The sequence below is a fragment of the Podarcis filfolensis genome (assembly GCF_964270895.1).
Source record: "Podarcis filfolensis genome assembly, chromosome: 1".
Taxonomy (NCBI): Eukaryota; Metazoa; Chordata; class Lepidosauria; order Squamata; family Lacertidae; genus Podarcis; species Podarcis filfolensis.
In genome coordinates this window covers 106902266-106930258 of record NC_139604.1, presented here as the reverse complement: position 1 = coordinate 106930258, position 27993 = coordinate 106902266, and the positions used below count along the sequence as shown (strand labels likewise).

The following is a 27993-nucleotide window of genomic DNA, read 5'->3' as shown; positions in this document are numbered from 1 at the left end:
TATGGTAGGGGTGGGGGAAGGGGGGAGTCCCGTAAAGTGATATTTTTTGTATTTTTGAAAAATTTTAATAAATATTATTTAAAAAAAAAAAAATAGAAGTATCTGATACCATGACTTGGCATCAGCTTTGGAGGCTGGGAGTCTAGTGTTCTGTAGCAGGAGAAAGTCCAGTGTATCAAAATCCTACTTTGTATATTCTGAGGTGAGGCCTGGTAAAGCGCCAAGGCGGAGGCCTTGTTCCATTAGCCTGTTTAACACGAAGTCAGATAAGGTTACGTAACAAGCCATTTGGGGTGATGCTGTCATAGGTTACAAGATGCTGGAAGGTTTTGGAGCATGCAAGTGTGTTCTGAGACCCTTCCACAATGTCTGCAGGTTGCATTGCTTGCTTGAATGATCACTGAAAGGTGGGACAAGAGAGGTGTTTGCTTTGCTTATGACAATTCCCTTTAGGTCACCCTCATCCTGTCAGTACAACGGCAGCTATAGAAACTCCTCTGACACCAGACTAACAGGGAGCAAGTCTGCTCTATATGCAGCGGAGAGAGAGACTGGGGCTGTCAAGCTCCTCTGGCGCTTGTGTGCCTGGCAACGTGCTCATCTGTCATCTCCTGGGTGATGCTACATGCTGCCCTGAAGGTCTAATCGGCTCTCAGCCTTGACCCTCCTGCTGCGTGGGTTTGTTTCTGGCTATTGCTTTTTTGCTTTTTATTTTTTTTTAATCTGGAGCTTGGCAGACTTGTTTATAAGAGGGAGGAGAGGCATTATCCCTCCCTTTTCGAATATGAAATGGAAATGCCACTGCATGGAGCTTTTAAGTGGCAGATCTGAAGTCTTCCTGGTTGTGCTCCCACACCCCAAAATGAAGCTAAAGTGTGACAGTCAAGGGGCATCTGTCAAAGTGGCATAGCCCTAGTTGAGAAATCTCCTTAGAGTAGAACAAGACATTGAAAGAAGACGAGCTTCTCCCATCTTCCTGGTAAAATGTGTCATTAAGTCAGGGTGACCAAGGTGGCCTCCAGATGTTGGACTGCACCTCCCATCATCTCTGCTGATGGGTTGATGGGAGTTGTAGTCTGGCAACATCTGGAGGGCACTACATCGGCTAAACCCTGCATTATGTTAATTTTGTTTGTGTGTTTCCCTGGCCCTGCCTCACATTGATTGTCTGTTGGGGTAGGAAACATGAAGAGTAATATCTCCTCATGCAGAACTGAGGAGAGGCGAGAGAAAGACCTGGATGGCATGGTGGCAGCCCTGCATCTTTTCCAATATCTAATTCTGCCTGGAGGGGATTTCATGCCGTCGTCACCTGGGTTCTGAGGACTCTTTGCACAGCGGTGCAGTGTCCTCGCCTTGCCCAGTACACTTAACATCTGGCCTGAGGCCTCCATGTAAAGTTCAAGTTCATTCCCCCTTAAAGTGAAATGTTCCTTTTGCATGTATGTCCCTTTTTAATAATTCATTGGTCAGGTATTCCACCACCATGCAAAGAGGATTCCTAGTTCAGGGTAGAAGTCTAAGAGAATGATCTTTATTATTTGCTGAGTGACTCATCCCGGAGTTCATACTGGCTCAGGCCAGGCTGCAAATAATGTATTGCTACTGCCAGTGCTTTTTTTTCCTTTAAAAAATGTTTAGGGGTACTCTCATTTTGACTCAAGAAAATCACCCTTTTATAGTTCAAATCGGGGGAAATAAATACAGTAAATGGACAAAAGTACAAAGAAAATGCATTACCTCATATTACACAGCTGACAGCTCACAGTAACCTCCACATTGGCATGAGGTTGTGTGCACTAACACCTTCCCAATTCCTCTGTAAAACACCACACATCCACATTCCACACTGCTTCACACATTAAACGCTTGCTTCTGTCATACTCAGGAAACACCGTGACAGGAAATGCGGCCGCCATCGGGGGGTAGCAATGAAACTGACGATTCACTGTGCTAGAGAAGAAACTATTCTTTGGGGGGGGAAAGAGTTTCTTCTCCTGTTAGATTCACAAAATGTTTAGGGGTATGCGTACCCCCAGGAAAAAAGCACTGGCTACTGCTATGTAGGCAGAGGAGTTATGAGAGCAGGCTCAGAAAAGAGCAAAGAGCCCAAGTTATGAAGGATGTTGCTCAGCGCAGCAACTGGGAGAGAGCTTCTGTGGCCAACTTCCTCATGACTTCATAAATAGCTGCATTTGTGCTTCCTGAAGTAACACCTATATAGCCCGCCAGCCTTGGAGATCTAATGAATCATAACCCCACTCCTTAGTACTAGCTTTTGCAAGATCTCTTCATATGAGAGTTATACCTGTTCACACTTGCTGGGATGATACTTACACTTCCTGTACTCACAGGAGTCCAGTTTATAACCCTCGAGTGAGTGAGTAAGGCAGGCATATTTCAACGTTCCTGGACCCAAGGGAGTAATATTATATACCTGAGGTCAACACCTGTGTGCTTGACAAACAGCTAAAAAAGCTAAATGCTCTACAGACAGTAAAAAAAAGAAAAAGAAAACAGACCCTGCCCAAATTGTCTTACCATCTAATGTAGATGCTTGTTGGTCATTCTTGGGCTACTGTGTCTCTCTCTTGCTTACATGATCATATATTCCAGAATGAAATAAAGACTAGCCAAAAGCCCCAAACCTTGCCCTGGGATGTGGACTATCTTGCAACTCACTCCAGTTTCTGATTTAAATCTTAAATGGGCGAGCAGCTTGCAAGCTAAGGTGAGTTCACAGGTTAATTGATCATATAAATAGACAGTTGCCATAGCTGCTGGCAACGACCCTGGAAATGACAAAAGTATTAGCACTTCTATCTTGCTTACCTCAATGTATTGGCCCTGATCTGACTAAGAGTAATGGTGCTTATGCTGCATTTAAATAAGAGGGACAAGATGGTTGTGGCTACTTAGACCCCATTGATTTCAATAGGACTGAAGAGTGGCTAACTTCAGTTGGGTCAAGGCAGAGTATTTATCATAAACCACACGGAGCACTTCAGTGAGGACATAAACTAGGTTTCTAAAGTACCTTCACTTTGAGATAAGTATAGCTGATCAGAGTTGTTCAGAGCAACCATCTGCCTTCTTGCAAAAGTACGGTAAGTGGTTTCTAGCTTTGCTACCAGCCTAAAACCCATGTTTCGAGATCCAAAGGAAAGACCGGCAACCTCAGTGCTCCAACTGCCAGGGCACAAAGTACACTGCAGGTAAGGCTGACTGTTACCTATCCATCCTTTGAATAAAACAGACTAAGAGACTTGTACCTCCAGACATGGATGGCCCACATATGGCCCGGAGCATCTGGCTTCTTCCCTGATGCTTTGTGTCCCTAGCCACCCCGCCCCCTTCTCCTCCAACTTGAGGATGTGCCTACCCAGCCAACACACTGCCACTTTGCATGGAATAACTGCCAAGTCTGAAACAGTGGCAACTTGCTTGGCACTTGCAGAGGATAAGGTGCTGCTTTGGATTTGGCTGCTTCTGGCATGTATCCTGTGAGGATGAGAGAATATGCCAGCTCCAACATCCTGCAGCTGCACTGATCTGTGCCTGGTCCAAGGATGTCTTGCGAGGTTCACACATACCTTGACCAGCTTCTAATCTATTTGCAGACCATGCCTCCTTGACTTTGCATTTGGCAACTCCCAAAAATGAACACAAAGCAGATAGAAAATAGTTGAAACCCTCAGAAATTAAGCTTGATCAGATTTGTAAAGCTGCCGTTCTGCACGAAGGATTTTAATTTAATGCCCCGGTAATTTGTAATTACACACTGTAAACTATTCTGATGTGGGTGGTTCAGGTGGTGGTGTACGCTTGCCACTCACCAGGATCTATAAGGTGTGACCTGGAAATCTGCTACAAATGCTTAGGGGCTGGCAATCTTTGAGAGGGAAGGAAGATGCCGACTTGAGCCAATGCCATTTGCAGGAGGTTTGTTTGATCGTCTCTGCTTATGGTCTTGAGAGTGAAATGTCCATCAAATAGATCAGAGAACTTTTATTATAGGCCATTTTGTGCTTCACATCTTGTGTAGGGCATACTCTCATTGTAGGCCTTAAGAGAAGGACAGAAGAATGATAAAAGACTGGACACCCCAAGGGAGGTGAGACTCTGTAGTATCTACCCTAGACCCAGCTTGGAGAGGGACACAAAATGGCCATTGGAAATCACATAATATGTTGCCATTTATTTTCATAAGGTTATGTTCCTTTCCCCTGCTCTCAGGTGTATGAAATAAATCTGTCCCATTTTCAGGCTGGAAGAGGAAAAGCCAGATATCTGCTTGTTCTTAGTCTTGTAGCTTCTCACCGATCCTTTCCCCTGCAGCCTAGCACAGCAAAGCACATTGAGCCAATAAATAACACTGTCAGAGGAGAAATTGGAGACCAGATATGGGACAGCAGTAGCCAATGGGGTGCCTCTACACAACAGCACCAAACAGGAGCAGTCCATCTGAGCAGTGAGAACTTTGATTTTGTGCCTTAAAGACGCGCAACTGTCCATAACTTTTGGGGTAGCGGAACTGAAGTCTGCCCCAGGCATAGAAACAAATAGTTATAACACTCCTCTCACCCACCTCATCTCTTCCAAGATGCAATCTGTTTTGAGTGGAGGGACACTGACGTTATTTCAATGTTTTCCCCAGCTCTCAATATTCTGCCCAAATGTGAATGACATCTGCAACTAGAGCACATAGGAATGACACAACATATTCTGGTGAGATGTTCCTGAAAAGAAAATTGGATCAGTTGATTAGTTTACTGTTGAGAAATTGACCCCTTGAAATATGTATGCATTACAGTATTTGCAAGTGATGGTGCCAAGAGTATGTTTTGTCATTTAAATTTGAGCTTTTTTTTGTGTAAAGAGTGAGAGGGAATGTGTGAATCTGCCACAGTATGCAAGAGGTTTGTAGGTGCCTTCCTCACTTAGTACCTATCCTATTTCACAGGGCTGTTATGGGGACCAATTATAAAGTCCCTTGTGCAGTAAGAAGTGCCTCAGCTGTTAGGTTTTGAATTAAAAACCTAAAATTTCTCTAGGTGGCCATTTGAGCTACTGACCTGATCCCAGACTCCGGATACAATCGTAAATGATGTGGATATCTGTTGGAGCTTCTCATTTCCTGTTTGTAAATAATAGAGATCAAAAGCTTTTCAAAGCCAGCTGCTGGCTTGTAATGAAAATAATAGTTTTGCTGTAGGGAAATGGAGCCATTTAAATGTTTGTGCTCCATTCACAATTCAAGGCACTACAGAGGTCATCAAGTCCCACTTCCTTCATTGCAGGAATCTTGTGTGTGTGTAAATATATATATATATATATAGAGAGAGAGAGAGAGAGAGAGAGAGAGAAATGTTAAATGGTTTTTAATAATGGTTTCTGGATTACAAAATTGCATACAAACATAGGAATCTTTTGCCCAACGTGGAGCTCAAACTCTTGACCCTGAGATTAAGAGTCTCATGCTCTACCGACTGGTTGCTCTTACTCTGTATGAAATTTTCCACTCAAACTGTCATTTTTGATACTAAAGCACTGTGCTTCACTAGATAACTTGAGAGGCTGTTGACCCTCTTGTAAATATATATGGGGTCAAGCTTCTATTTGCATATGAAATGGGAACATACTGCCTTCAGAATGCATTCCAACTTCCATTATAATTAGGAAGCCTAAGTGGATATTTTGTGCTTACTGATTCTGCTCTGTTTTATTTCTGAATTACCCACCTTGAGCCCTTGGGAAGGTGCCGTGGTACAGAAGTTTGAATAAGGCTGTGTGCACAGTCCTGTTTACTCTGCATCCAGCTTGTTCCCACCAGTGGTTGGAGAAGCGATGTTAGTCACAATCCATACCTATCCTGATGTTTCATATGAAAAACTCTGGGTTTTTTATACGTTTCCCCTAAGCAAAATTCAATCTGAACTGAGAAAAATAGCAACCCAGCTGTGTTTTAAGCTGCTAATGTGTACACAGTCTAAATAAACAACCCTTTAAAATATTTTGATTTGAGAGAGAGAGTAGCCAATAGTTGACTACCTTGGTTCTTGGAACTGAGAATGGCTGTGAAATCTGACAAGAAAGAGAAGTAATGAGACAGACAGACAGACAGACAGACCACCTTTTCATTTACCAAAGGAGTGCTAAAGGTAGCTAACATCCTACGAGTTGCAATAAAACAAGCAACAATTAAATGTTAAACTGAAGCAGCACCAAGCAGGCCAATTAAAACAGGTTAGAATACAAAACTTAATGGAAAACCCAATGGAAAAACAAAATGGTCTTACTCTAATAAATATGTAATGGCATTAGTGGATAGGTTGTTCAAACAGCTAACCAAATTCCTTGTTTCAGCCTTCCCCAACCTGGTGCCCTCCAGATGTTTTGACTACAACTCCCATCAGTCTCAGCTAGCACAAGTGACCTGCCTTGGAACAATGAGAGTTGTAGTCCAAAAAAATCTATAGGAGACCAAGTTGGCAAAGAGTGCCATGTGGTTTCTGTAACTGCACCTTTTCATATACATTTGATGTGGGCAGGCTCAAGAATTTTTTGGTCTGCATCAACTGAGAATAATGTAAACTCTGATGCAACTAGGTTTTAAAATGGCACATTTGTCTTGGTAAAACCAATACACTTCCATGCAGGAGTTTGCAAGATTTTTAACATAACTTTTGCAAATATGATTCTCTTTCTCTGTTTCTCTGAAAAATTTTTCCAGTCTTTCTTTTTGTTTAAATATTTTTGCCTGATTGCTTCCTCTTTCTAAAGCTGCATCCCTGGTGCCTGGAGCAACAGAACATTTTAAAGTAAGAGCTTTCACTTAATCTTAATGATAGAAGCTGAGGGCTTTGAATAGATTTGATGTAGTTTAAAAGCCATTATTAAATGCTTGCTTTGCCTTGTACAATGGGTTCTGTTTGCCTTAAATTAAATGTGTTGTAATGTTCCCATTTATATCTTCCAGGCATGTAGAGTACCCACACAATGATTGCACTGGGATTTATTTATTTTATTCTATATTTTTGGCCCACTTTTTGAGACATAAATCCTCTCCCATAGCAATTAAAATTCACTACACAATGAATTTTACCTAAATGGAAATCTGATACATGCCCTTCTCTCAAGCCCATAAGCTTTTAAAAAACAATATAATGACCTAGATAATAACGCTGTGTCCAGAATTGCTTGCTGGTGGGCTTATTCAGTCATAACCAGTTCTGAACCTTAACTCTACAGGCATGGGCATAGCCAGGATTCTTGTTTGGGGGAGGGGGCAGAACCTCAGTTATGTACTGAGGTTTATTGATTTAGGGGGGCAGCTGCCCCTCCCCCCCGGCTACACCCATGTCTACAGGTGTGTGGTCATGCTAACGGATCAGGACCTTAAGCTGTGAGGCTGCTCCAGCCAGGGCCTTCTTAACCGTTGGTGCTGGGGGTGCACGGCACCCGGGTGCCGGGCTCTCAGGGGCGCCAGGCCTAGAGTCTGGGGCTGAGTGTTGGAGTCCAGGGAAGAGCTGCTGACAGCTGAGTGGAGCAGAGTGCGTTGGAGCATCGCGCGCGGCTCTTCCCCAGACTCTAGTGCTCACCCCCGAACTCGCGCTTTGCCACCTCTCTGCTCCGCTCGGCTGTCGGCTCTTGCTGCAGCTGCATGGTGGCCAACTGTTTTGATCGCGCCCGGAGCGCCGTATAATGTTGTGGGCGCTGCGCGACGCGTCCTGTTGCATGCACCAAGCTGCGGGTTCCTTTGCTGGCTTTTCCGCTGTCGGCGCATGCTCCTATTGCCGCCCAACGTGGGGCGCCAGCGCAGAACGACAGGGAATGCAAGCGGCAGCAGAGGAAACATCTCCGGACGGGATCTGCTGTGCACCAACGGCAGCAACAAAACCCGACGAATAGGAGTGCACAGATCACCTAGGGGCATCGGGTAGATCTTTGCACCCCAGCGCCGCATATGCTTAAGACGGCCCTGGCTCCAGCTTTAACAGAATCAGCGCCTGAGTTTTCTAAACACAGTGCTTCACCTTTGGTTTGCTGTTACCTCTCTTTCATGTAGAAGAAAGGCAAGGGAACACACAAGCAGGGTCCAAAACTAATATGATGCCTGTTCATCCATTAAAAAAAAAAAAAAGTTTAATACAGGATTCCTTTTCAACTTCAGTGTTCCCCTCTTAGGAATGTTATAGCCCATGGGTGTCATAAGCAAGCAGTCATAAGATCCGCTGGCAAACCTGAGGCTTTTTCATAACTTGGGGCAAAACAGCAATCTTAAACAATGAAGGGAGGTTTGTTTAAGGAAAAGCAAATAGAACATAAAATCAGACCCATAAAATAAAACACAAAACAGTCCACTAGTTTAGCCGGCCCTGGAGGGGCTGGGGGATGTCATGGTAAGGGAGGCATCTTTTTTTAAAAAAAGACGTTACTACTACATTGGCAGTACGTGTTGTTCCTCTCAGCCAGAGAACAAAGCAGCTGTCTTGTAAAAGAGGGTCTCTCTTGCATCAGCATTAGGCCATGTGGGCTCCAAATACGTCTCTGTACCATACGTACTATACTTGCACTCGTCTCCCATCGCATGGCTTTCATTGGCTGTTTCCCAAGGTTCTAAAGGCAGGGGAAGAAGGAGAGGAATATTGCCTGTAGTGAATGACTGGAGGGAATGTATTTATGGGGAAGGGGATGAGAAGGGTCTCGTGTGTGACACCTTTAGTCTGCTGGTAACTATAGGGAAAAGAAAGGAGGAATTGGGGAAGAGAAAGTTGGAGATGGCTGGGTGTAAAGGTGGCATTTGGAGGAATGAAAGAGAATATAGAAGATAGTGTAGAAGGTAATAATAATAATAATAAAATAATAATAAATTTTATTTATACCCCACCCTCCCCAGCCAAGACCAGGCTCAGGGCGGCTAACACCAGATATAAAACAATTGATTGAAATACAACTTTAAAAACAAGATTAAAATACAACATAATGCAGCCTCATTTCAGCAAAAACTCAAAAACTTTTTTTGGGATGAAAACGTCAAGTCTTCACCAAGGCTAACTATCCAGTGGTCTTACGTGGGCCAGAAAAAAGCCAGGGAAAGGACCAGAGGTGGAGGCAGTGGCGTAGTGTGGGTTGTCAGCACCCGGGGCAAGACAAGTAATTTGCGCCTCCTAACCCGTGGATTTGCGCCCCCTAATCCTAACCCCCAGATGTTGCGCCCGATGCGGCCGGCCCCCCTGCACCCCCCACGCTACGCCACTGGGTGGAGGAAGGTGGGGGTGGTCCATCCCAGGTGTCATCACTGAAGGGGTGACATTTGGCACACCACCCGCCCACAACTCTCAAGCCAACCCCAAGCCTTCGGGGGAAGGGGGGGAGCTGCGCCACTTTGCTGGCAGCATCCCACTTCCCCCTTCATTTTGATAGCTGGGGGAGGCTTGGGAATATTGGGCTGGCGGCGTGCTGAATGTCCGCCATCGGCTTGCTTCGCCCCCGGCTGCAGGGTGCGCATGCCACTCCGTGCACCCAAGCAGCTATCCCATGCCTGGGAGGGCACCCTCTGTGCTCTGCCCCCCTCAGGAGCACCCCACGCCCCTCAGGAGCATGCCCACCCTGGGCAGCGCAGGCGTATGCTCCACTGCTGGGTAGGACACTTTTAGGACTCTAGGGATGGGGGTGGGGGGATTCTGGAGATGGTGTGGAATTGGGGTGGAGGCAGGTGGAAGTCAGTGGTGTTGAAGGGGCATTTGCACTGCTGTGAAGGAGCAAGCATTGCATTGGGCAAAATAAAGGGGAATGTGTCTGTGCCCCCTCCTCCTTGTACTCAAATTTCTCCTGCTTCCATTCCAGATGGGTGGGTAAAGGTAAAGGGACCCCTGACCATTAGGTCCAGTCGCAGACGACTCTGGGGTTGCGGTGCTCATCTTGCTTTACTGGCCGAGGGAGCCAGCGTTTATCCGCAGACAGCTTCCGGGTCATGTGGCATGATTAAGCCGCTTCTGGCAAACCAGAGCAGTGCATGGAAAAGCCGTTTACCTTCCCGCCGGAGTGGTACCTATTGATCTACTTGCACTTTGACGTGCTTTTGAACTGCTAGGTTGGCAGGAGCAGGGACCGAGCAATGGGAGCTCACCCCGTCGTGGGGATTCAAACCACCAACCTTCTGATTAGCAAGCCCTAGGCTCTGTGGTTTAGACTACAGCACCACCCACATCCCACGGGTGGGTATAAATAATAAAATGATAGTAATCATCATCATTATTATTCTTCAGCTACCTCATATGAGAGAGATGAAGGATGTAGAACCTCAAATGTTCCATAGTACCCTCACAATGCATTTCACTCCTGGTGTTTACTTCAATGTGAAGTTCTAGATTCGGTGTTGTAATTTAGAGTGGAAATTTTATGAAGAAGCAGACCACCACCCACATATGTACAACATCCATCAACTGAACTTCACTGTGACTGAACAAGGCAACTGACAGGCTTGCATTGAAGAGTCTTCGTCTTAAACATGTATTGTCATGGAGTGGGTGGGTGTGCAAAGGGGACTGCAGAACAGGAGAGGAAAGGAGGCGCAGAAATGTGACTGGTCTGTGTGCAAAGGGGACTCTCAAAAAAGGAAGGGGAAGGAAAGGGGGTGGGGTGAACGTGGGTCCAAAGAAGGGGGGATGCAAAAAAGAGAAAAGGCAGAAAGAGAATCGGGGTAAAGATGAAAGGAAGGGTACAGAAGGATTGGAGATGGTGGCTTCCTAATTGGGTGGAAGGTGCCTGGTAGTTGCAATGTGTGGAAGAAGGAAGATGCAAGAGGAAGATGCAAGAGGTTACACTGGGGTTGAGCTGTGTCCAAGGAGGGGGTTGCCCAAAAGGAGGAGGAGGCATGGACCTGGGGGTGAAGGTGAAAACAGGTGAAGAATGGGGCTGCAGAAGAGAAGGATTTTCTCTTCTCATTCCAGCAGCAAAAGCATTTAAAAAAAGATTCAGTAGTACTGCTGGGCCTACTCAAGGCTAAGTAATTTGAAGGTTTGAAGTCCTGTTTGTGCATCCAGAGGGTTAGCTGTAAGAGGCTGGCTAGCAGTGATCGGCAGCCTGAGGACACTTTAGCTTTAAATGTTATGTTGAAAATATTGGAGGGAGTGGACAACACTGAAAAAAGCATTGTCTAATACTTTGGAAAAGCAGTCTGGGTACTGGGCGAACTGGTTTCAAGCCTTTGTTCTGTTGCTAGGCACTTCACTTATGTGTTGCATTTTTCTCCAGTTAGAGCTACTTGCAATTATTTTTTTTTTAAAAAAGAATTCTTTAGCCAACAGCAAAGAGATCTCCTGCCTAGCATGAGATGGTACTATTTGTTTTATACTCCTGGTTTCTGTAAACCAACTGGAAAGTAGATAAGATGCATAATGTATTCTGAATCACCTTAGTTGTGTTTCCCCATTTTTCCAATGCAGCATTCCTCTCCTTTGAAAGAAACAATGCGCTGGCTATGGCCAAATCCAGGCTGTACAAACTGTTCTCTTTAGCCCCCAAACATTGGAGCCGTTTGTCCCACTGTTAAGTGTCAGGCTATGCTGCAATACTATATACAGGTCAGTGCATAGAATCAGTGCTTTTTCCTAAAAAAAATAATAAATGTTTAGGGGTAGTCTCATTTTGAGTCAAGGAAATCACAGGGAAAGGAAATTAAGCCGCCACTGGAGATGGTAACAACAAAATTGACCTATCACTGTGCTAGATTCCAATTCCTACTTCACACATTAAACGCTCGCTTCCGTCTGAGACTCAGGAAACACCGTGACAGGATATGATGCCGCCATTGGGGTAGCAACAGAACTGACGATTCACCGTGCTAGAGAAGAAACTATTTTTTAAAAAAACAAAATTCATTCTTCTCCCGTTAGATTCACAAACTGTTTCGTGGTATGTGTGCCCCTGCATCCTCCCAGAAAAAAAGCACTGCTCAGAATCATAAAGTTGAACTAGTCCCATCCCTCCTGATTCAGGAAATCAGCACCTTATAATTATGTATGGATTACGTGGACAAAAAGAAGATTTTCTTTAGCCATTGGAAGGGGAATTATTTTTTTAAAAAAAGCTTTAGTATTCAGAGGTGCTGAGGCAATACTGGTTGCTGGGTAGCAACAGTATTCCTCCAATTTATTTGACTCTCATAAACCTTCACTTTTACTCCCCTTCCACCCTTTCCTTGGTTTCTTACCAGCTATCTTTTCAACTGCGTTTTCTTACTCTACTAAGTTTTCATTATATTATCCCACGTTATAACCTCTACTGCTGCGTACTTTTTGTCAGCCTGTTTTTTTCAGCCAGTTATTTTCTTGCTGTAATATTTTCCCATATAATTATATTTAATATCCAGTTCTCTTTTAAATTATCATATTTATTTCTTAATCTATTTGTCATGCTGGCAAGTTCTATATATTCTAATATTTTAAGGTGCCATCCTTCTCATGATGGTACTTTGTCCTCCCCAGAATTCGGGCAGCTGTGGTTACATACATCCATAGAATAATTTGATTTTTGGGGATCAGGTTCAGCTTTGAAGTGTGATCAGTGCTCAAGGTTTTGATGACATCTTTTTCATATGGAGTTCTTCAACTTGCATATCAAAATATTTCTGTCCAAAATACTGGAAGGAGATATTTCCGCAATATTTCCAAGACCTTTTTGTCTGGAGGAGAGAGATTAAAGTTTATTGATCACGACATACTGGGTAGTTTGTCATCGTGCAGAAATATGCGTGCCTGAGAAGTGCTGTCCTATCCACATACTTGTGAGTAAACATGGCTGGACTGCAGCCTTGATTCAAAAACAGCAGCATGCATCAAAACACTAGGATGCTTGCACCAGTGGAAGCTGAACTTGTGAACATGCCCTTTAGACTCCTGAAGGACTTCGAGCCTTCTCTTGGCAGGGATGCAGTAAGCTTCACTTACGTGTTTCGGACTTGTCAAAACCACAGAGTGGGGGCTGGGGGAAAAGCTGGATTCCCTTGACTTAAAGGTGGGAGGCTGGCAACGTCGGAGCCTGAGTTGGGCGCTGCCCCTTTAAGAGCTCCTCTTGCCTTGATCTTCCTGCTGGGAGCTGGGAAGGTGCTGCCGCGGCGAGGCTAGAGTTGGCCCTCGGAGATCAGACCCGGGATTGAGGAAGGCAGGATCCCACCCTCTCTGCGGCTGCAGCGAGCAACGGTATGGCGTCCCCCTGGGGCACTCGGAGTCCTCTTCAGGCTAGGCGAGGGGATCTTCCTCAAGCCAACCACGCGGCGCCCTAAGGAGTAAGTAGCCAAGGCGCGGACTCGGCGCTTCTGCCTGGCGCAACCGATCCCGCCATGGGAGCGCAAGTCTCGAGCGCAAGGGGGATCTGAAGTGCCTCGCCAGCGGATAGAGCCTGGGATCGCCGCGGGATCCGGGCCGCCACCTGTTGCTCGGAGCGCACAGCCAGCCTCGCCGCGCGTCCGGGAGGGGGCGGCGGCGGCGGCGGCTGCGTCTCCTGCTCTCCAAGCGGCGCTGCGCCTCCAGTTGCGCCTCTCCGGGAAAATGGAGAGCGACGGACTTTCCAGCGCGGACCAGAAGCTGATCCGAGAGAGCTGGGAGAAAGTGAACAGCAGCCCCATCGAGCACGGCTTGGTCTTGTTTACCAGGTAAGGGGGAGAAGGGAATGGGGCAGGCTGGGCTGGGCTTGCTTGGAGGGAGCACGTGCGAGGCCAGATGCCTTAAAGGAGGAAGATTGTAAGGGGGAATCGAGGATCTGCCCGGGAGAATCAAAGAGCCAGGTGTGTCTCCACGACTCCTGAAGCGGAGACGGTCCTTTGCAAAGCAGACCATCTTGACCCAACTTGGTTTCACAGCTTGAAAGACTCCGGTGAGAAACTTTGTTCCACCTTCTCCGCCACGATCTTTACGCTCCATATTTCCAGAGTCTCCATGCTTAGATTTGTTGGTGGTGAATCTCTACTGGGAACGAGCAAGCTCTTTATAGCAGGGGTTTGGTTCCTCTTCACACATCACAGGGGTGGGACGTCTAAAGTGGTGGCGGCGAAGCGGGCAGATCGTGTGTATTGGTTAACGAGTGTAGACCCGTTTGGTTATTTGCAGGTGATTTATATATGACACAGGTGACAGACTTGCTTCCAACATGGAAGTGTTTTCCTGTGCAGCCAAAGTGTAATAATAGGTGAAGTAAAGTGCCTCTCTTTCTAAATTAGCTTTGTGTGTGTGTGTGTGTGTGTGTGTGTGTGTTTTAAAACACACATTTATATATCACTGTTTCATGTCGGTGCCTAACAAGACTGCTGTCTGGGCTTGAGAAGAGACTACCTGCAGGTCGCATAACACCTCTGTGCTGGGGCTCTTCTTGTCCCAAAAGTGCAGGGCTGGTTTCAGTTAGTTTCTAATGAGGGAGAGGGGCCTCCATCTTCTCTAACCCCCCACTATAAATAAAAACTTAAACCACAAACAAAACTACATATATATATGGGGGGTAATGAGCTGTATACAATAAAATAAATAGAAGACAAAAGCCTAGACAATATTTAACATTATTTAGAAAGGATACTGAAGTCTACATTTAATATAAATAAAACAGCATTGAATTAGGTTAATTAAATAATTTCTCTTTCTTACATCCCCCCGCAGACACCAGGACTTGACTTGAGCTAGAGCTTGTTGCTAATACTGTATTTGCTTTCAGTTCCCTGGAGTATCCCTAGAATATGCAAAGTAATGAGTGCCACCGAGCATGTGCAGAGCGCCTTTTAATAAACACCAGTCAGTCACAACAAACCCATGTAAATATGTGATGAGTCGTTAAGCTGGCAATTCTGTATGAGCTTACCTGAATGTAAGTCCCAGACACATATAGGCTTGTGCTGCAAGGCTTCTGGGACAGAAAGAGGGGACTCCTAGACAGGCTTGAGTTCCAGCAGGACTTTTTTCATTTCAGAAAATGAAGCGTTAGATGAGTCCAGACAGAGAAAAGAGCTTGTGCAGTCCTGCGAAGGCTTACTTTGGCGTAAGCTTGGGCAACATAGCACTTCTATGGGTTCGAAGGGTGCAAGTATTGATGTGATTTTCATATGAAACTCCATGAGGATTAAAGGCCAGCAAGCTGTTTTAAAAGACAGACCAAGAACACAGGAAGAAGGTTGTGTGAGCTCTTAGTCTTCCCTTTGATATCTTCTTGCAGTTGTGGCAGAGATGAGAGTTTTCTCTCAATCAGGGAGTAGCTCCACAGTCCTCAGCTCTGCAGAGTGTATCAGAGCGGCTTCCTAATTGCATGTGACATGGCAATCACGGGAGCCAAGGCCGGGCCTGGCCCTTGGGGAGAGGCTTGATTCATTCCGGGATCAGTCCCAGGGCAGAGGAAATGGTTCATGCGAGAGAACAGCTGAGTGCCCGGGTGCCTGCCATTAACCCTGAAGCTGAGGAGTACAAAGCTGGGAGACGCAGATGGGACAAAGGCTTTGAGCCTCTGGAAGGCCGTGCTTGGTTTTATAGGAAGCAACAAACTTTATTCCTCCATTCACAGAGGGTTTGTGCAGAGGCTGCTCTGCAGCCAATGTTCACCCACCTGCTCCCAGCCACTCTTTAAGTTTCCATTGTATAGACAGGAAAACCGAGGCAGGTAAGCGTGGCTTTCTCAACATGGACTGAGGAGAGTCTATAGTGTGGAGAATGGGATTTGGAACCTAGGAAACAAGTGACAGATCTCGGAATCTCAAATTTCAGGGGTGCCCTTTGCAATGCCAAAATCCGGTGTCCCCTCGCCTTCTGTTAGATGTCATAGTTGCGGTGCCCCAGAAGCTTCGCGCCTGGTGTGACCAAACCTGTTGTGCTCCCCTAGATCTGCCTTTCATATAAGGTCAGATCATTTGTGTACTTGTCGACACGTGGCTGGCAGTGGCTGTCCAGGATCTCGAGGAGAGGTCTCTCACATTGCCTCCTATCTGATCCTTTGTTCTTTTTAATTGCAGACATAATAAATCGAACCTCCAGCCTTCAGCATGCTCTACCCCTGAGCTATGATCCCTTCTCCTACACAAAGAACAGAACTGTTTATCTGCTGCTTGTGTGTGGTGAATGGCAGCCTGTCCATTGAAATTCCACTTGCTTTGTCTGACTTTGGGACTGTTAGATTTTAGTTTCCAAGAATCAAGTCCAATCAGTGGCAGAGCTTCATGCTCCAGCACCGGGGGGGGGGGCGGAGAGAAGGTGGGGGGGGCTGGCATGCGTCCTGGGGGCGTGGTGCTCAGCGCGGGCAGGGGGGCAGCCGCGATGGCACCCCACCAGTATTTCACTGCCGGGGGCGGTGCGCTCCCCTCGCACTCCTCTTCCTCTGCCAGTGAGTCCAACACAGTCAGCTCCAGCTCCCCGTGTAGAATATGGATGGGTGGAGCTGGTAATATAAAATGGGCAATGCAATGTAGGTAAGGTATCCTTTAAAGTGGTGTGCAAACAGCTTCTGGGAATTCTCTGCTATGTTTATAGGAGATTTCTCCTGTGGGAAGATAAATTATTCTTTAGTAATTTTTCAGGGGTGGGGCTGACTATTGGCTGTGACAAATGGAAGCAAAGCTTCTTTCTTTTCTACTAAGGGTTTGTGTGTGTGTGTGTGTGTGCGCGCGCTGATACTACAAATGGCTGCAGGATCTGTGTTGGTCAAGTCACCATTTGCTTTTTCCACAATGACTTGGACTTGGTGTTGTTTCAGGGCTCAGGTGGGTGACAAACACTAGTGAGTGAGTGAGAGAGAAATAAATAAATAAAGAAAGAGGAGAACATTGGGGGGGGATATGCAAAGTGGCCTTTTTGGGGACAGGGTGAAGAAAAAGGAAAAAAATATATAGACATTCCTTCATGGGGTTGGACTAGATGACTCTTAGGGGCCCTTCCAACTCTGTAATTCTATGATTATTGTTTTCTAAGTAAAAAATGCCTTATGGGAAACTGAATAGCTGTAGTACTGCTCCATTCAGTTAATTCATAAACACACAACTTTGTTTCTCTGGGCCAAATGCAGTAAGACCCACACAATGAATACGAAGACAAAATTTTCAGAGGGTGCTTAAAAGTTTGGAAGGGATGCACAAAGCTTCAGAAGGAGTAGACAAATGAGAAAGCGACAGGTTAGCAGGGCTGAATTGTGTTCACATGGGTTCTTCAAGAGTTCAAATGTAAAATTGTTAACTAAGGTATGTAATTTAAAATCAGCAAACGTGTCCAGAGGAGGGCAACCAAAATGGTCAAAGGCCTGGAAACGATGCCTTATGAGGAACGGCTAAGGGAGCTGGGCATGTTTAGCCTGGAGAAGAGGAGGTTAAGGGGTGATATGATAGCCATGTTCAAATATATAAAAGCATGTCACATAGAGGAGGGAGAAAGGTTGTTTTCTGCTGCTCCAGAGAAGCGGACACGGAGCAATGGATCCAAACTACAAGAAAGAAGATTCCACCTAAACATTAGGAAGAACTTCCTGACAGTAAGAGCTGTTCGACAGTGGAATTTGCTGCCAAGGAGTGTGGTGGAGTCTCCTTCTTTGGAGGTCTTTAAGCAGAGGCTTGACAACCATATGTCAGGAGTGCTCTGATGGTGTTTCCTGCTTGGCAGGGGGTTGGACTCGATGGCCCTTGTGGTCTCTTCCAACTCTATGATTCTATGATTCTATGATTTTCCAGCAATTGCTGAAATGGTCATTGTAGCACCTGTATTTTCAGCAGGAACCAGGAAATTAGAACCCTTCCAGACAATTCTATACTGTATTGTGCAATATGATGGAAATCGTTATTAAGGCTAGTTTATCTATTGAATATGTAACACAACAAAACTTGTGGAGGAAGAGTTGGCTTGGTGTCTCCAAAGAGATGTCTTGCTTCACTAACCCCTTTAAGTGTGTTGAGAGTATCAACAAAAATGTAGAGGGGGTGGTTAGCCGAACATTGCATACATAGGCTTTGTGTTTGTTTTTAAGAGAGCCTTTGGAAAGCACTCCTTTCTGTGGAAAGTCAGCAGTCAGAAATGCACCCTCTTACGCATTCAAACCATCCTCTAGTTAAAATCCAGAAAGCTGTGGTTAGGAATATAGGCATTTTTCATCATAGAGGAAAGCAAATTATATGGAGTGAGGCTGGTACTGTTTAGATTATTCAATAATTATCTAGAGTCAGTGACAGAGCTACCTTGTGCATGACACAAAGTTATTAATAGGATGTTACAACTGCAATGAGCATAGATGTGTTGTTGTTTGTTTAAAAAACAGATAAAGTGACAAAGCACAAGCCTACCAGTGACCATTGTCTATGATGGCCTAAATGGACTGTCTACATTCTGTGGCGTAGCTGCTAAGAGTTTGAGCGAGGAACGCTCTGGTCCAAATCTCATCTCTTTACTTACTTAATAACTCTCAGCCTTCCTTCTGCAGCATGCAGAGAATACCGGCCCACCCTACTGGTTGTTGTAATGTTGTTGAGGTAGGCTGATATTCTCCTCGTGCTGCCAGGTAGTATTATGAAGTCTTTGTTGCAATTTTTTATTTTGCTGCAAACTGCTTTATAGTCCCTGCCTGATGGACAACACCAGTCTCTTGCATTACCTTGACTTTGAAGGATTGCGAGTTTTGAGTTCCTGCATGGAGTAAACCATTCTTTTAGATACCATTACATGTTTTATACCACTGTATAAAATTGTTCAGCGAACAGCAGAGAGCAGAATTCAGGCCGGTATATGGAACGATATTGCAACAGATTCTCGTTAATCCTTATTAGTCAGGAGAGATGTGTACCATATAAATAGAAAAAAAGGGTTCCTGTCAATCTAGGAGGTGAATTACCAGAGAGATGCGCTTAGGGAGGCAGGCAGGGTTGAAAGGGCATCAGGGATGACATGCATGTGTGAAATGCAACCTGGCAACGAAAAGCTGATGTGGATTTTGGGCTGTGTCAGGGAATGGAGAAGGGAGAGTCTAATCTCAATGCAGTCTGGAGGTGAAGACCCTTTGAATGTTGTGTTAAGAGACTGTGGTTAGTGGGTATTTTGACTGTATATGTTGGTGGGGGGCGTGGAAGGGCAGAACAGATTGTACTGAAGGCAGTTTGGAAACAGACAACAAAACAAGTCATTGCTACGAGAAGAACTGAGGATGTTTTCAACACTTGCAGTAGCAAGCATCTTATGCTCTTTTGCGCAAGGGTGGTAACTTACAGCACCTGTGGTGGAGTAAATGGTGTGTGCTAAACTCAGCTTTTTTTTCAGAGAAAAGCTTGGTGCTGGCGATCTTCCAGTGCTCTTGCAAAACGCTTATGATGTTCTTGGATTTTTCTGCTATCCAGGTCTTTGTCACTTCACACATCTTTCTCTCTGTGCGTGTCTTTCTGTCTCTGCCTCTCTAAAACAGCCCTATTATTGCTACGATCTAGCAGTGTGATGCTACAGCACGATAAATGGAGACTGCTGTTTATACCAGGAATGAATGGACCTTTCCCCATTTCTTAAACACATATTTGAGTGGGACGTTTCTGCACGCTCAGTTGAGAAACTGGCTTCAGTCCCACTCCAAGCATAAGAGCACCATGAGCTGAGCAAGGGGAAAGGGGTGGGGGCAGACCTCCATTTGCATGGCCTTCCCCTCCTGAGCAAGCTGTGCTCGCAGGGAGAGCTCAAGTGACTGGGAAGTAGTGATAAAACAAAGAAAGCATTTTAAAATTTGTTTAAAACAAGTCCAATACAGATGGAGATTGGGAAAGATTGCTACTTGAAATGTTTGTTGATAGGGGAACATTTTCAGCAGGCACCGAAAAGACAACAGAGATAGTGCCTGAGAGTTGTGCTGCGGCTCCATTTTTCTTTCCCAGAAACCAATTGTAAAGGGACAGGGGAAGTTGTACCGAGAGAAGAAAAATGCCCTGGGTGGTAATCAACTAAGTTTTACTCTGTGTACACCTATTGGAATTAATGAATATTACTAAAGCCCATTCATTTCAGTAGGTCTACTTTTGGAATAAAACCTAGTTGAGTACCACTCCTTGTCCTCTGTTGTACCTGGTTTGTTTTCCTGAAGGCAGGCTGGGCATAAGGGGAGACTGTACTGACTGGCTTGATTTCTTGGGCCTCCCCAGAAGCTAAGATGTTCCATGAGGATGGGAAAGAGAGATGAGATGGGATGGGATGTCTGCCCGATTTGTATGGAGGCCAAATAATTGTTGGGTTGATGTCTTTCAGGCTTTTTGATTTGGACCCTGACCTCTTGCCCCTTTTCCAGTACAACTGCAGAAAGTTCTCTACTCCTCAGGAGTGCCTCTCATCACCTGAGTTCCTGGAACACATTAGAAAGGTGAGAGGTGTAAAGGAGTCCTTCTGGTAATTGTTTTCAACTATAGCAAAGGCTATGCTGGCAAGTGGCAGTGGGGTATCCTGCTTAGTGTGTTTGGCTAGGGCCTGGGAGGGCTGGGTTCAAATCCCTACTCTTCCATGAAGCTCTTGGGGTGAAAGGAGCTTATTGAGTAAATCTGGGCCAGATGTTCTCTCTCAGATGGACCTACCGTACAGGGGATCAAATGGTATACAGGTGACCTTGCACATTTTCCTGAGATGCTTGGAAGAAGTTTGGGATAAAATCTGCAGTCAACAAATGCGGCTTCAACCTAAAACTCTCTTGCTCTGCCCCAACAGCCTTTTGTGTATCCTCTTCACCAAGAAGTATCATTTACCACAAAGTCAGTAAAATTATAACAAGCTATTATTTATTCTACACTGCCAGGGAATGGGGAAATATTAATTGGTGCCTAGTGTTTTGATGATCTGAACTACTTGTGTGACATGAAGGACCACTGTTGTCTAAGAGGTACCTGTAAAAAATTACCTGGGGTGGAAAGTTGTGTGCATGAATTTATCCTGATTACTTTTCTGCGTGCAGAAAATGCATTTTAAAAACTAATATAAATCTATTAAATGAATTAGATTAGGAATGAGTTTAATCACATTTAAATAATTAGATTTAGCTTAGCAGAGCAAGCAGGAAGGACAAGTATGTGCTTAACTCCAAGGGTGTGTTAAGAAAATATTGAAACAAGGGACTCTACAGGGGTATAAGCAACCTTTCTTTTCTGACTGACTTTTGACCTAGCTGTGGGCTGGTTTTAATAGAATGTTTTCTGTATTTGGTGTTTGATTATTACATGTTTTTAATTTGTTTTACTTTGTCCCTTTTGATGAATTTACTTTTCATTAGCTGCATTGGACAATGTTTTGTTGGAAAGTCAGGAAAGAAATACAAATATAGAAATAAAATAAATGAGGTGGTTTGATAGGGTGTTTAGATTGTCAGATTAAAAGAGAACAAGTTTAGTCTAGCTCTCCCCTACCCCCAAGGATGGCTAGTCAGGTTTTATTTATTTTTCAGCATTTTTGTCCTGCCTTTCTGCGAAATAGGGTGGCAGAGTACAAACTGTGGAGAGATGAGCTAAAATTTAGTTGAAACAAACAGTCTGTTGGACAAGCAAATAAGAGGATGACGTTGGTGCAGAAACCAGTAGCAGTCAAAGATCAGCCTCAGAAAACACTATCTTTAAAAAGCCTGATGAAGAAGGAAAGTCTTAGCTGCTTTGTTGAAAAGCAAGCAGCCATGGGGCCAGGTGAGCCTCTTTTGGCAGTGTTCAATGGTCTGTATCCCAACACCGAAAAGGCCCTGTCCCTGCCCGGCTTCAGATTCAAGTAGGCCAGGAGACATCCAACAAGAGCCTCAGTAGATCCATACCCTCCAACATTTCTCTGATGAAAATAGAGATGTCCTAAGGAAAAGCAGGATCAAATCAGAAACTGAGACAGCTTCTGTAAATCCAGGACTGTCCTTGGAAAATAGGGACACTTGGAGGGTCTGTAGATGATCATAAAGGTTAGGCACGTGGGTGGAAAGAATTCTCCAGATACTCTAGTAACAGGTCAATTGGGCTTTTAAAAGTTAAAATGAACACTTAGAATTGAGCCCAGAAATGAATTGGTAGTTGCTGTACTGAAGCCAGGTCTTGTAAACATTCTGGCAGCTGCATTCGGGACCAGTCAAAGCTTATGAACTACAAAGGCTGAGCCACATGGAGCATATTAGAGTAATCCAATCTGGAAGTGACCGCAGCATGAATAGCTGGCTACTCCTGGCTTTTCAAGGGAAGGTTGCAGCTGACACACATGCTGAAAGATGGTACTTTCAGCCACAAGATCATCCAGTTGCCAGGCTGGGTCTTGGAGTACTCCCAAGCTGTGGCTGACTTTTAAAGGAGTGCAACTATGTGCAAAAGAAACAGAACACCAGCGCTTCTGACACCAAACCCTCAACTACCCATTGACTCTATTTTGTCTGGATTAAACACTAGTTAGTTCACCCTCATCTGCTCCAAAACTGATGCCCTTAAGGACTTTTAGAGGCAGGGCACAGCAGAACCATCCCTTCTTGCTTGTTCCATTAATTGGTAATCAGATCTATACTCTCTCTGGGTACGGAAGCTCCATTTTTAGCTATCATAGCCAATTGCCAGTGGTAGACTTTCCCTATTGAATTTGGCTACAAAATCACTGATGGGCATGCACCTATTAGGAAGTAAATCCCATTCATATCAAGGGGGCTTGTTACCAAGGAAATCAGCTTTAGTTATATGGCTGTGATTTCCCCTCTGCCAAAATCAAAACTCATGCAGGTGGGAAGAATGGCAGAGCAGCCAGGAGGGTTGAATTTAAAATTGGGTAGTAAGGTTTCTTGTAGCACCAATCTGCCAGATAATGTGTCACTGTGATGTGTCCCTTGAGAGTCATGCATGACAACTGCATGGACAACCATGCCAATCTGTTTTGGCAGGCCGCACTGGCTGTTGTAGCTTTTCAACGTGTGTAAACGCTATTAGAAGAGGTAAGTGTATGGGAGATCAACACACACGTGATTTGGGTTTGGTTTCCAGGTTTTTCCTTGCACACACATGCTTTCTGCATAAGGGTTTTGTAACATTTGCTGGAAGCCCTAAATGGCAGGATTGGTGTAACAGACAGATACAAATGGTGTTTAAATACAGATTTTCTTCAAGCATGCCCTTTCATCTTGACCCGAGCTCTTAGGCTTATGGAGATATCCAGAACAAGCCTTTCAGAGTCTCCTATAACATTTGCAGAAGGCTTTTAGAGTGCCTTTACTTTCATAAGGACACACCAGATTGTCCTGTTTGTCGTTCTGTCTGCTTGGTAGGTAATGCTGGTAATAGATGCAGCCGTGACTCATTTGGAGAACTTGCACTGCCTGGAAGAATACCTTGCCAACCTGGGTAAGAAACACCAGGCAGTTGGTGTGAAGGTGGAGTCTTTTTCGGTAAGGAGCCTTTTCGTTTTGAGATGTATCTGTGGCACTGTTGACTTGCTTTTAATTCTTCCCTCAGCTTTCCAGGTTTGTGTTGCAGGAAGGGACATGTTGGGAAATCAGTACAGATTGAGGAGGAGGAACAAGGCCATGGAGGCTTTTGAGAGGACAAAAAACTTGCTCAGGATCCCAGAGTGGATGGGAAACCAGTGGGGAGAGTTAAGAGGGGAGAGTCACATGGTCTAAATAAGTCACAAAATAAGTGAGCAGATTTCTGAGCTGTTTTAGACCTGGGTGGATGAAGGAGAGGGGTGCATGGCAGAGGGAAATTTGGGGTGACATAAGAGCTACGACGTCTGCAGTTGAGATAGTCGTAAGTCCTGGAGGAGATTTACAGACTGGATGGGATTAGCTTTCTGAAAAATTCATTAGCCATTACTCAGCTCAGCCTCCAGCTCCAAACAAAACTTGCAGGTTCCTCTGAGGCAGAGAAATAAAAAGCAAGGTAGTCTATTGTTAGGCAAACTGGGGATAAATAATGGTTGACAGCGCCAGTAAGAGCCAAATTGAGAGGATTACTTGGAACCTGGAAGGCGTGTGCCTCCACCATCACTCTGAAAGTAAAGTTCCATTTTTTAGATAGTAGAAAATCACCCCCACCCCTTCCTTAAGAGCTGCTTCTTTTTGAATGCTGATTCTGCTGTCTCCTGTTTGATTTGCAGGCTGTGGGCGAATCCTTGCTGTATATGCTGGAAAAATGCCACGGTCCCGCTTTCAATGTGAATGTGCGTGAGGCCTGGACCAAGCTGTACAGCATTGTGGTAAAAGCCATGAGCTGCGGCTGGGATGTTCCCAGAAAAGTGGAATAAACCTGGACCCAGGATGCTTGAGTGGGAACAGCTCCGAGGAGAAAGCAAGCTTGCCTTTCTAGCTCTGTGTATTTCAGAGTAATCTCAACATTTCTGTCTCTCTCTCTCGTTTTACTCTTGCATTCCCCATCTTTCTTGTGGTAATGTGATGACGCTCCCATTATTTCAGTGTTGCAGTTCCACGTATCTGTTTGCTGGGGGCAAAAGAGAGCCAAACCGGAATTAAAAGCTGAAATGCCAACTGCAGCTAGCGGCTTTCCTTCCAAAAGGCATGTTATCATTCTCTTTATTTCCCCATTGCCTTTCAAAGAGTAATTACAAAGATTTCTTAGCACAGAAGGATGATTGTACTAGCTTTCCCCCCTTGAGATTGTGAGCCTGTGATTGTTTCAGTGAAGCTAAGCAGGAGTGTGTGCATTTCCTTGGGATTATCCAAAGCAGTGTAGCTTCCCCCTGCCTTTTAAAGTGGGTTAATTCTACAGTAAGGCTCCTGTTTGTATGCCTGAGCTGCTAGATGGTTGGATTTTGAAATGCTTGGCCACAAGTTAGAACTTGAAAGCCAGTGGGAATGCAGCAGCTGCCAGTTCCGTGAGCATGTGGAAATAAAATCTTGTTGTGAAATTAGTGACAGATACGGCTTTTATCCTGGGGAAAGCTTCCAAAATTCATCCTGGATTCTGGCCAAAGGAGAGTCTGTAGAATAAAATCCATTTCTGGGCAACTGCTTTGCTGCCTCCCCTCCCCAGGCATTTCTGGTATAGCCTTCCAGGTGCTTGACAGAATCCTCCTTTGCTCTTTGCCCGAATCTTAGTGAAAGCAACTTAGTTCTTGGGGTTGTTTTGGAACCCATTTGGGGGTGGGGGGAGTAGGAAACCTAGAAAAGAAAATTTTTGGTGTGGTGGATGAACATTTAAAACTCCTCACCCCTTGTTTTTCAATCTAGGTGCAGATAAGGCCCCTAGGAAAACTTCAGGTGGGCCAGGGGTGGTCTGGTTGTATTGAGAGGAGGCAGAGGGTGTGTGCATTGTCCTGGTATGGACAGTCCTTCTTGATGACTGACAGGGGTAGTTGTGGTTCCTCCACTTAATCTGCTATCTTATAGGTGGCCTAGGAAAACTGATTAGGCAATGTGAATGGTCCCACTGTCACCATTGGTAGAGAACGACCAGTGGTTGACATTGGGCCCATGAAAGGTAGCTAAAGTTCACCTAAAACAGTTTAGCAGGCCCAACCGTCAAGGCCTGGGAGCCCTAATTAGGCCTATGGCTGGAGCTCCCTGTCCCAGTAGAACTAGTGGCAAACAATTTACTGGGCCTCTGGGAAGCCATTTTTTTTTGCTTGTGCTTTACGCATGATCAACAGACCAAATGCAAGTCGCACCCGGTCATATCTTGTGATTTATATACGATATGTGAGCTTCCATACGAAGTGCCAACAACTGCCCACTCGCGATCGTGAATTTGGTTCACGTGTGAGGGGAACCCGTAGCGTGTCAAAGCTTAGTTCAGAGATGTGTTTGAGTTTGTTGCAGTGTTTGTCGGGAGGTGCATGCCTTTTTCTGTTTCGTGAGCAATTTCTTTTTCTGAGTTTTCCATCATGTCTCTCTATTTAAACTCCAAAGCAGCCTAGGGAGAGCTATTTTGAAATGTGCTGAGAGCTGCACAAAAGGGGCAATGCCAGCAGGGATGGCTGGTGCCCCCTGGGGCAGAAAGCAGAGAGGCCCAACTGTAGGTGGAGCCAATGAGCCCCCCTCTCATTCTAGTTCTTCCCTAGGTGTTGAGCACTAGCCTAGCGGGATCAGACCTTCTCAATATTTTTTTGGGGGGGGGTTGGGGTGGGTGTATTGGAAGTGACATATTTTGTATACTCACAACCCAGGTGGGGAGGATACAGAGGCTCTAGTTTCTCTGACAATTTATCCCTTCTTCCTCCCTGCTCAAATACCCCAATCTCAGGAAGACACTTTCAAACAGCTCTAGGTTTGTGGAAGTAGATCAGATTCCTTTGTTTATCCCTCACCCTAAACTTATTGTGAATGATGGTGTTGGTGAGAGTGCTAATAGCTGGATAAAACTTAAAATTCCTAGAGGCAAACAGAAAGTTGCTTCACGGAAGTAGCAATTGAGAAAACAAATATTAATGACCCAGACACGGTCACATTCTTTTGTCATCAGAAATGCTTTCTCCTGCACAAATGTAAGAACTGTGTTCAAATGCACTGATTTCATGCTGTCTAGAAAAGAGAACCTGAATCCTCAAACTAGGATTTTTGAAATTATTTGCAGAGCTTTGTATTAAACAATTGTGTGTCCCATGACGTTACATAACTGCAAGCCAGTCTTATAACCATTGTGACTGAGGCCTAGTTCTCTGAAGCAGCAGGGGAGGAAATAAGCCTATTTCTGGGTTCCACTGCTTCAGACTCTGACAGGGAGGGTAGACTTATGAAATGGCTCTCCATACAAAAACATTTGCTGCACCTAGAAAATTAAATGCCAAGGAGAAAGGGGATAGCTTACCCCAACCCCATGCATATAAAGCTGGGCCCTTTGTAAGCTTTTCACAGCTCTCTTCATGTTTTGTGTGTGCCATATTTTGTTGCATTCCAAAAGAAATAAAAAACATGGTGTTGCTGTATCTCAGACCTGTTTGAGGTGTTGTGGGTCTCCTAAAAAGTAAAAATTGTTATATTTCACTTACTTGGGAAAGTAGCAGCGTGAGAGGAGTATAATCTCAACACTCTTATACATGTCAGTCCTGTGTGATAGCTGTGTGGCAGCTGTGAATAAGGTGAATTCTGGCTTGGGAACAGTCTGGAAAGACTGCTATGCAAATTTTATGCTATACATAAAGCTGCTATACAAATTCTGTGTTCGAACCAATATGGAATAGTTCTGGTTACCTTGCAGAGCTGCAAAAGATGCAGAAATTGGGAGCTCAAACGATCAAGGGGCTGATGAAGCAAGTCCCCTATGACTAAAGGTTGCAATGTTTGGGACTTTTCAGTTTAGAAGAAAGGTGAATTGTGGTGAAGCGTGTGTATTATTATGTTTGGTGTGGAGAAAGGGAAGGTTTTCTGCTTCATAGTACTTCATCAGATGAAACTAAAACGCTGGGAGATTAAGGACAGAAAAAAAGGAAGTTCACCACACAGCACAGAATCCACTATCACAAGATGTAGTGATAGCAACCAACCTGGTTAGGTTTGAAACATGATTAGACAAATTCATTCAGGTTACCAATAGCTACTCACCATGGCTGTGTACAACCTTCAATATTGGAAACAATATGCTTCTGAATACTAGTTGCTGGGGAACGTGAGTGGGGAGACTGTCCTGCTTAAGAAACTCATGTACTCAGTCATGGTAAGAACAAGATGTTGGACTATATGGTTCTTTGTATTTGATCCTGGAGGGTTTCTTATATGAGCTATTTTCTCCTCTGGAAAGACTAAAAAGGCACGCTGATCACGGGGTCACAGTCACTCCCCACTACAGTCAGTTGTATTGCATTTCACTTGTAATGATTTCTGAATCTGCATCTTTACATATAAATTAGCACGTGCCTCTTTTTAGTCATGTGTAAGTGGCCTCATCACCCTTTTTGCCATCCTCCACTGCCGCCATTGAGAAGGTTGCAGGTGTGGGTGGATGTCTGGAAGTTCTCCTAGGTCAGGGCCAGGTGACTAGAACTGCAAGAGTTCCTCCGAAAGTGAGGGGGAATTTACCATCCCTGTGGTTTTATACTAAGCATAAGAATCCTGGCAGGAGGAAGCTAGCTT

At 44.9% G+C, this 27993-nt stretch overlaps 2 protein-coding genes and 1 long non-coding RNA gene across 3 annotated transcripts in view; 2 read left to right on the top strand and 1 right to left on the bottom strand.

The window, feature by feature from the left end:
* Window positions 1–4701, top strand: part of POMT2 (protein O-mannosyltransferase 2) — a 43339-nt gene extending 38638 nt beyond the window's left edge. Inside the window, exon 22 of the mRNA XM_083613466.1 lies at window positions 4658–4701. Coding sequence (XP_083469592.1) covers window positions 4658–4682 — 25 coding nt within the window. The 3' untranslated portion in view covers window positions 4683–4701. The remainder of the gene's footprint in view (window positions 1–4657) is intronic.
* LOC310766729 lies at window positions 100–16186 on the bottom strand. Its single transcript, XR_014550392.1, has 4 exons — window positions 14851–16186; window positions 5742–5892; window positions 4589–4739; window positions 100–4065 (listed from the first exon to the last, which is right to left on the bottom strand). It is a non-coding gene; the product is annotated as an uncharacterized lncRNA (long non-coding RNA).
* Window positions 12437–26854, top strand: NGB (neuroglobin). The gene is made up of 4 exons (XM_083621544.1): window positions 12437–13657; window positions 20229–20340; window positions 23236–23355; window positions 24066–26854. Exons 1-4 carry the CDS (start codon window positions 13554–13556, stop codon window positions 24210–24212), a joined length of 483 nt encoding a protein of 160 aa, XP_083477670.1. The 5' UTR covers window positions 12437–13553; the 3' UTR covers window positions 24213–26854.
* The last annotated feature ends 1139 nt before the right edge of the window (window positions 26855–27993 follow it).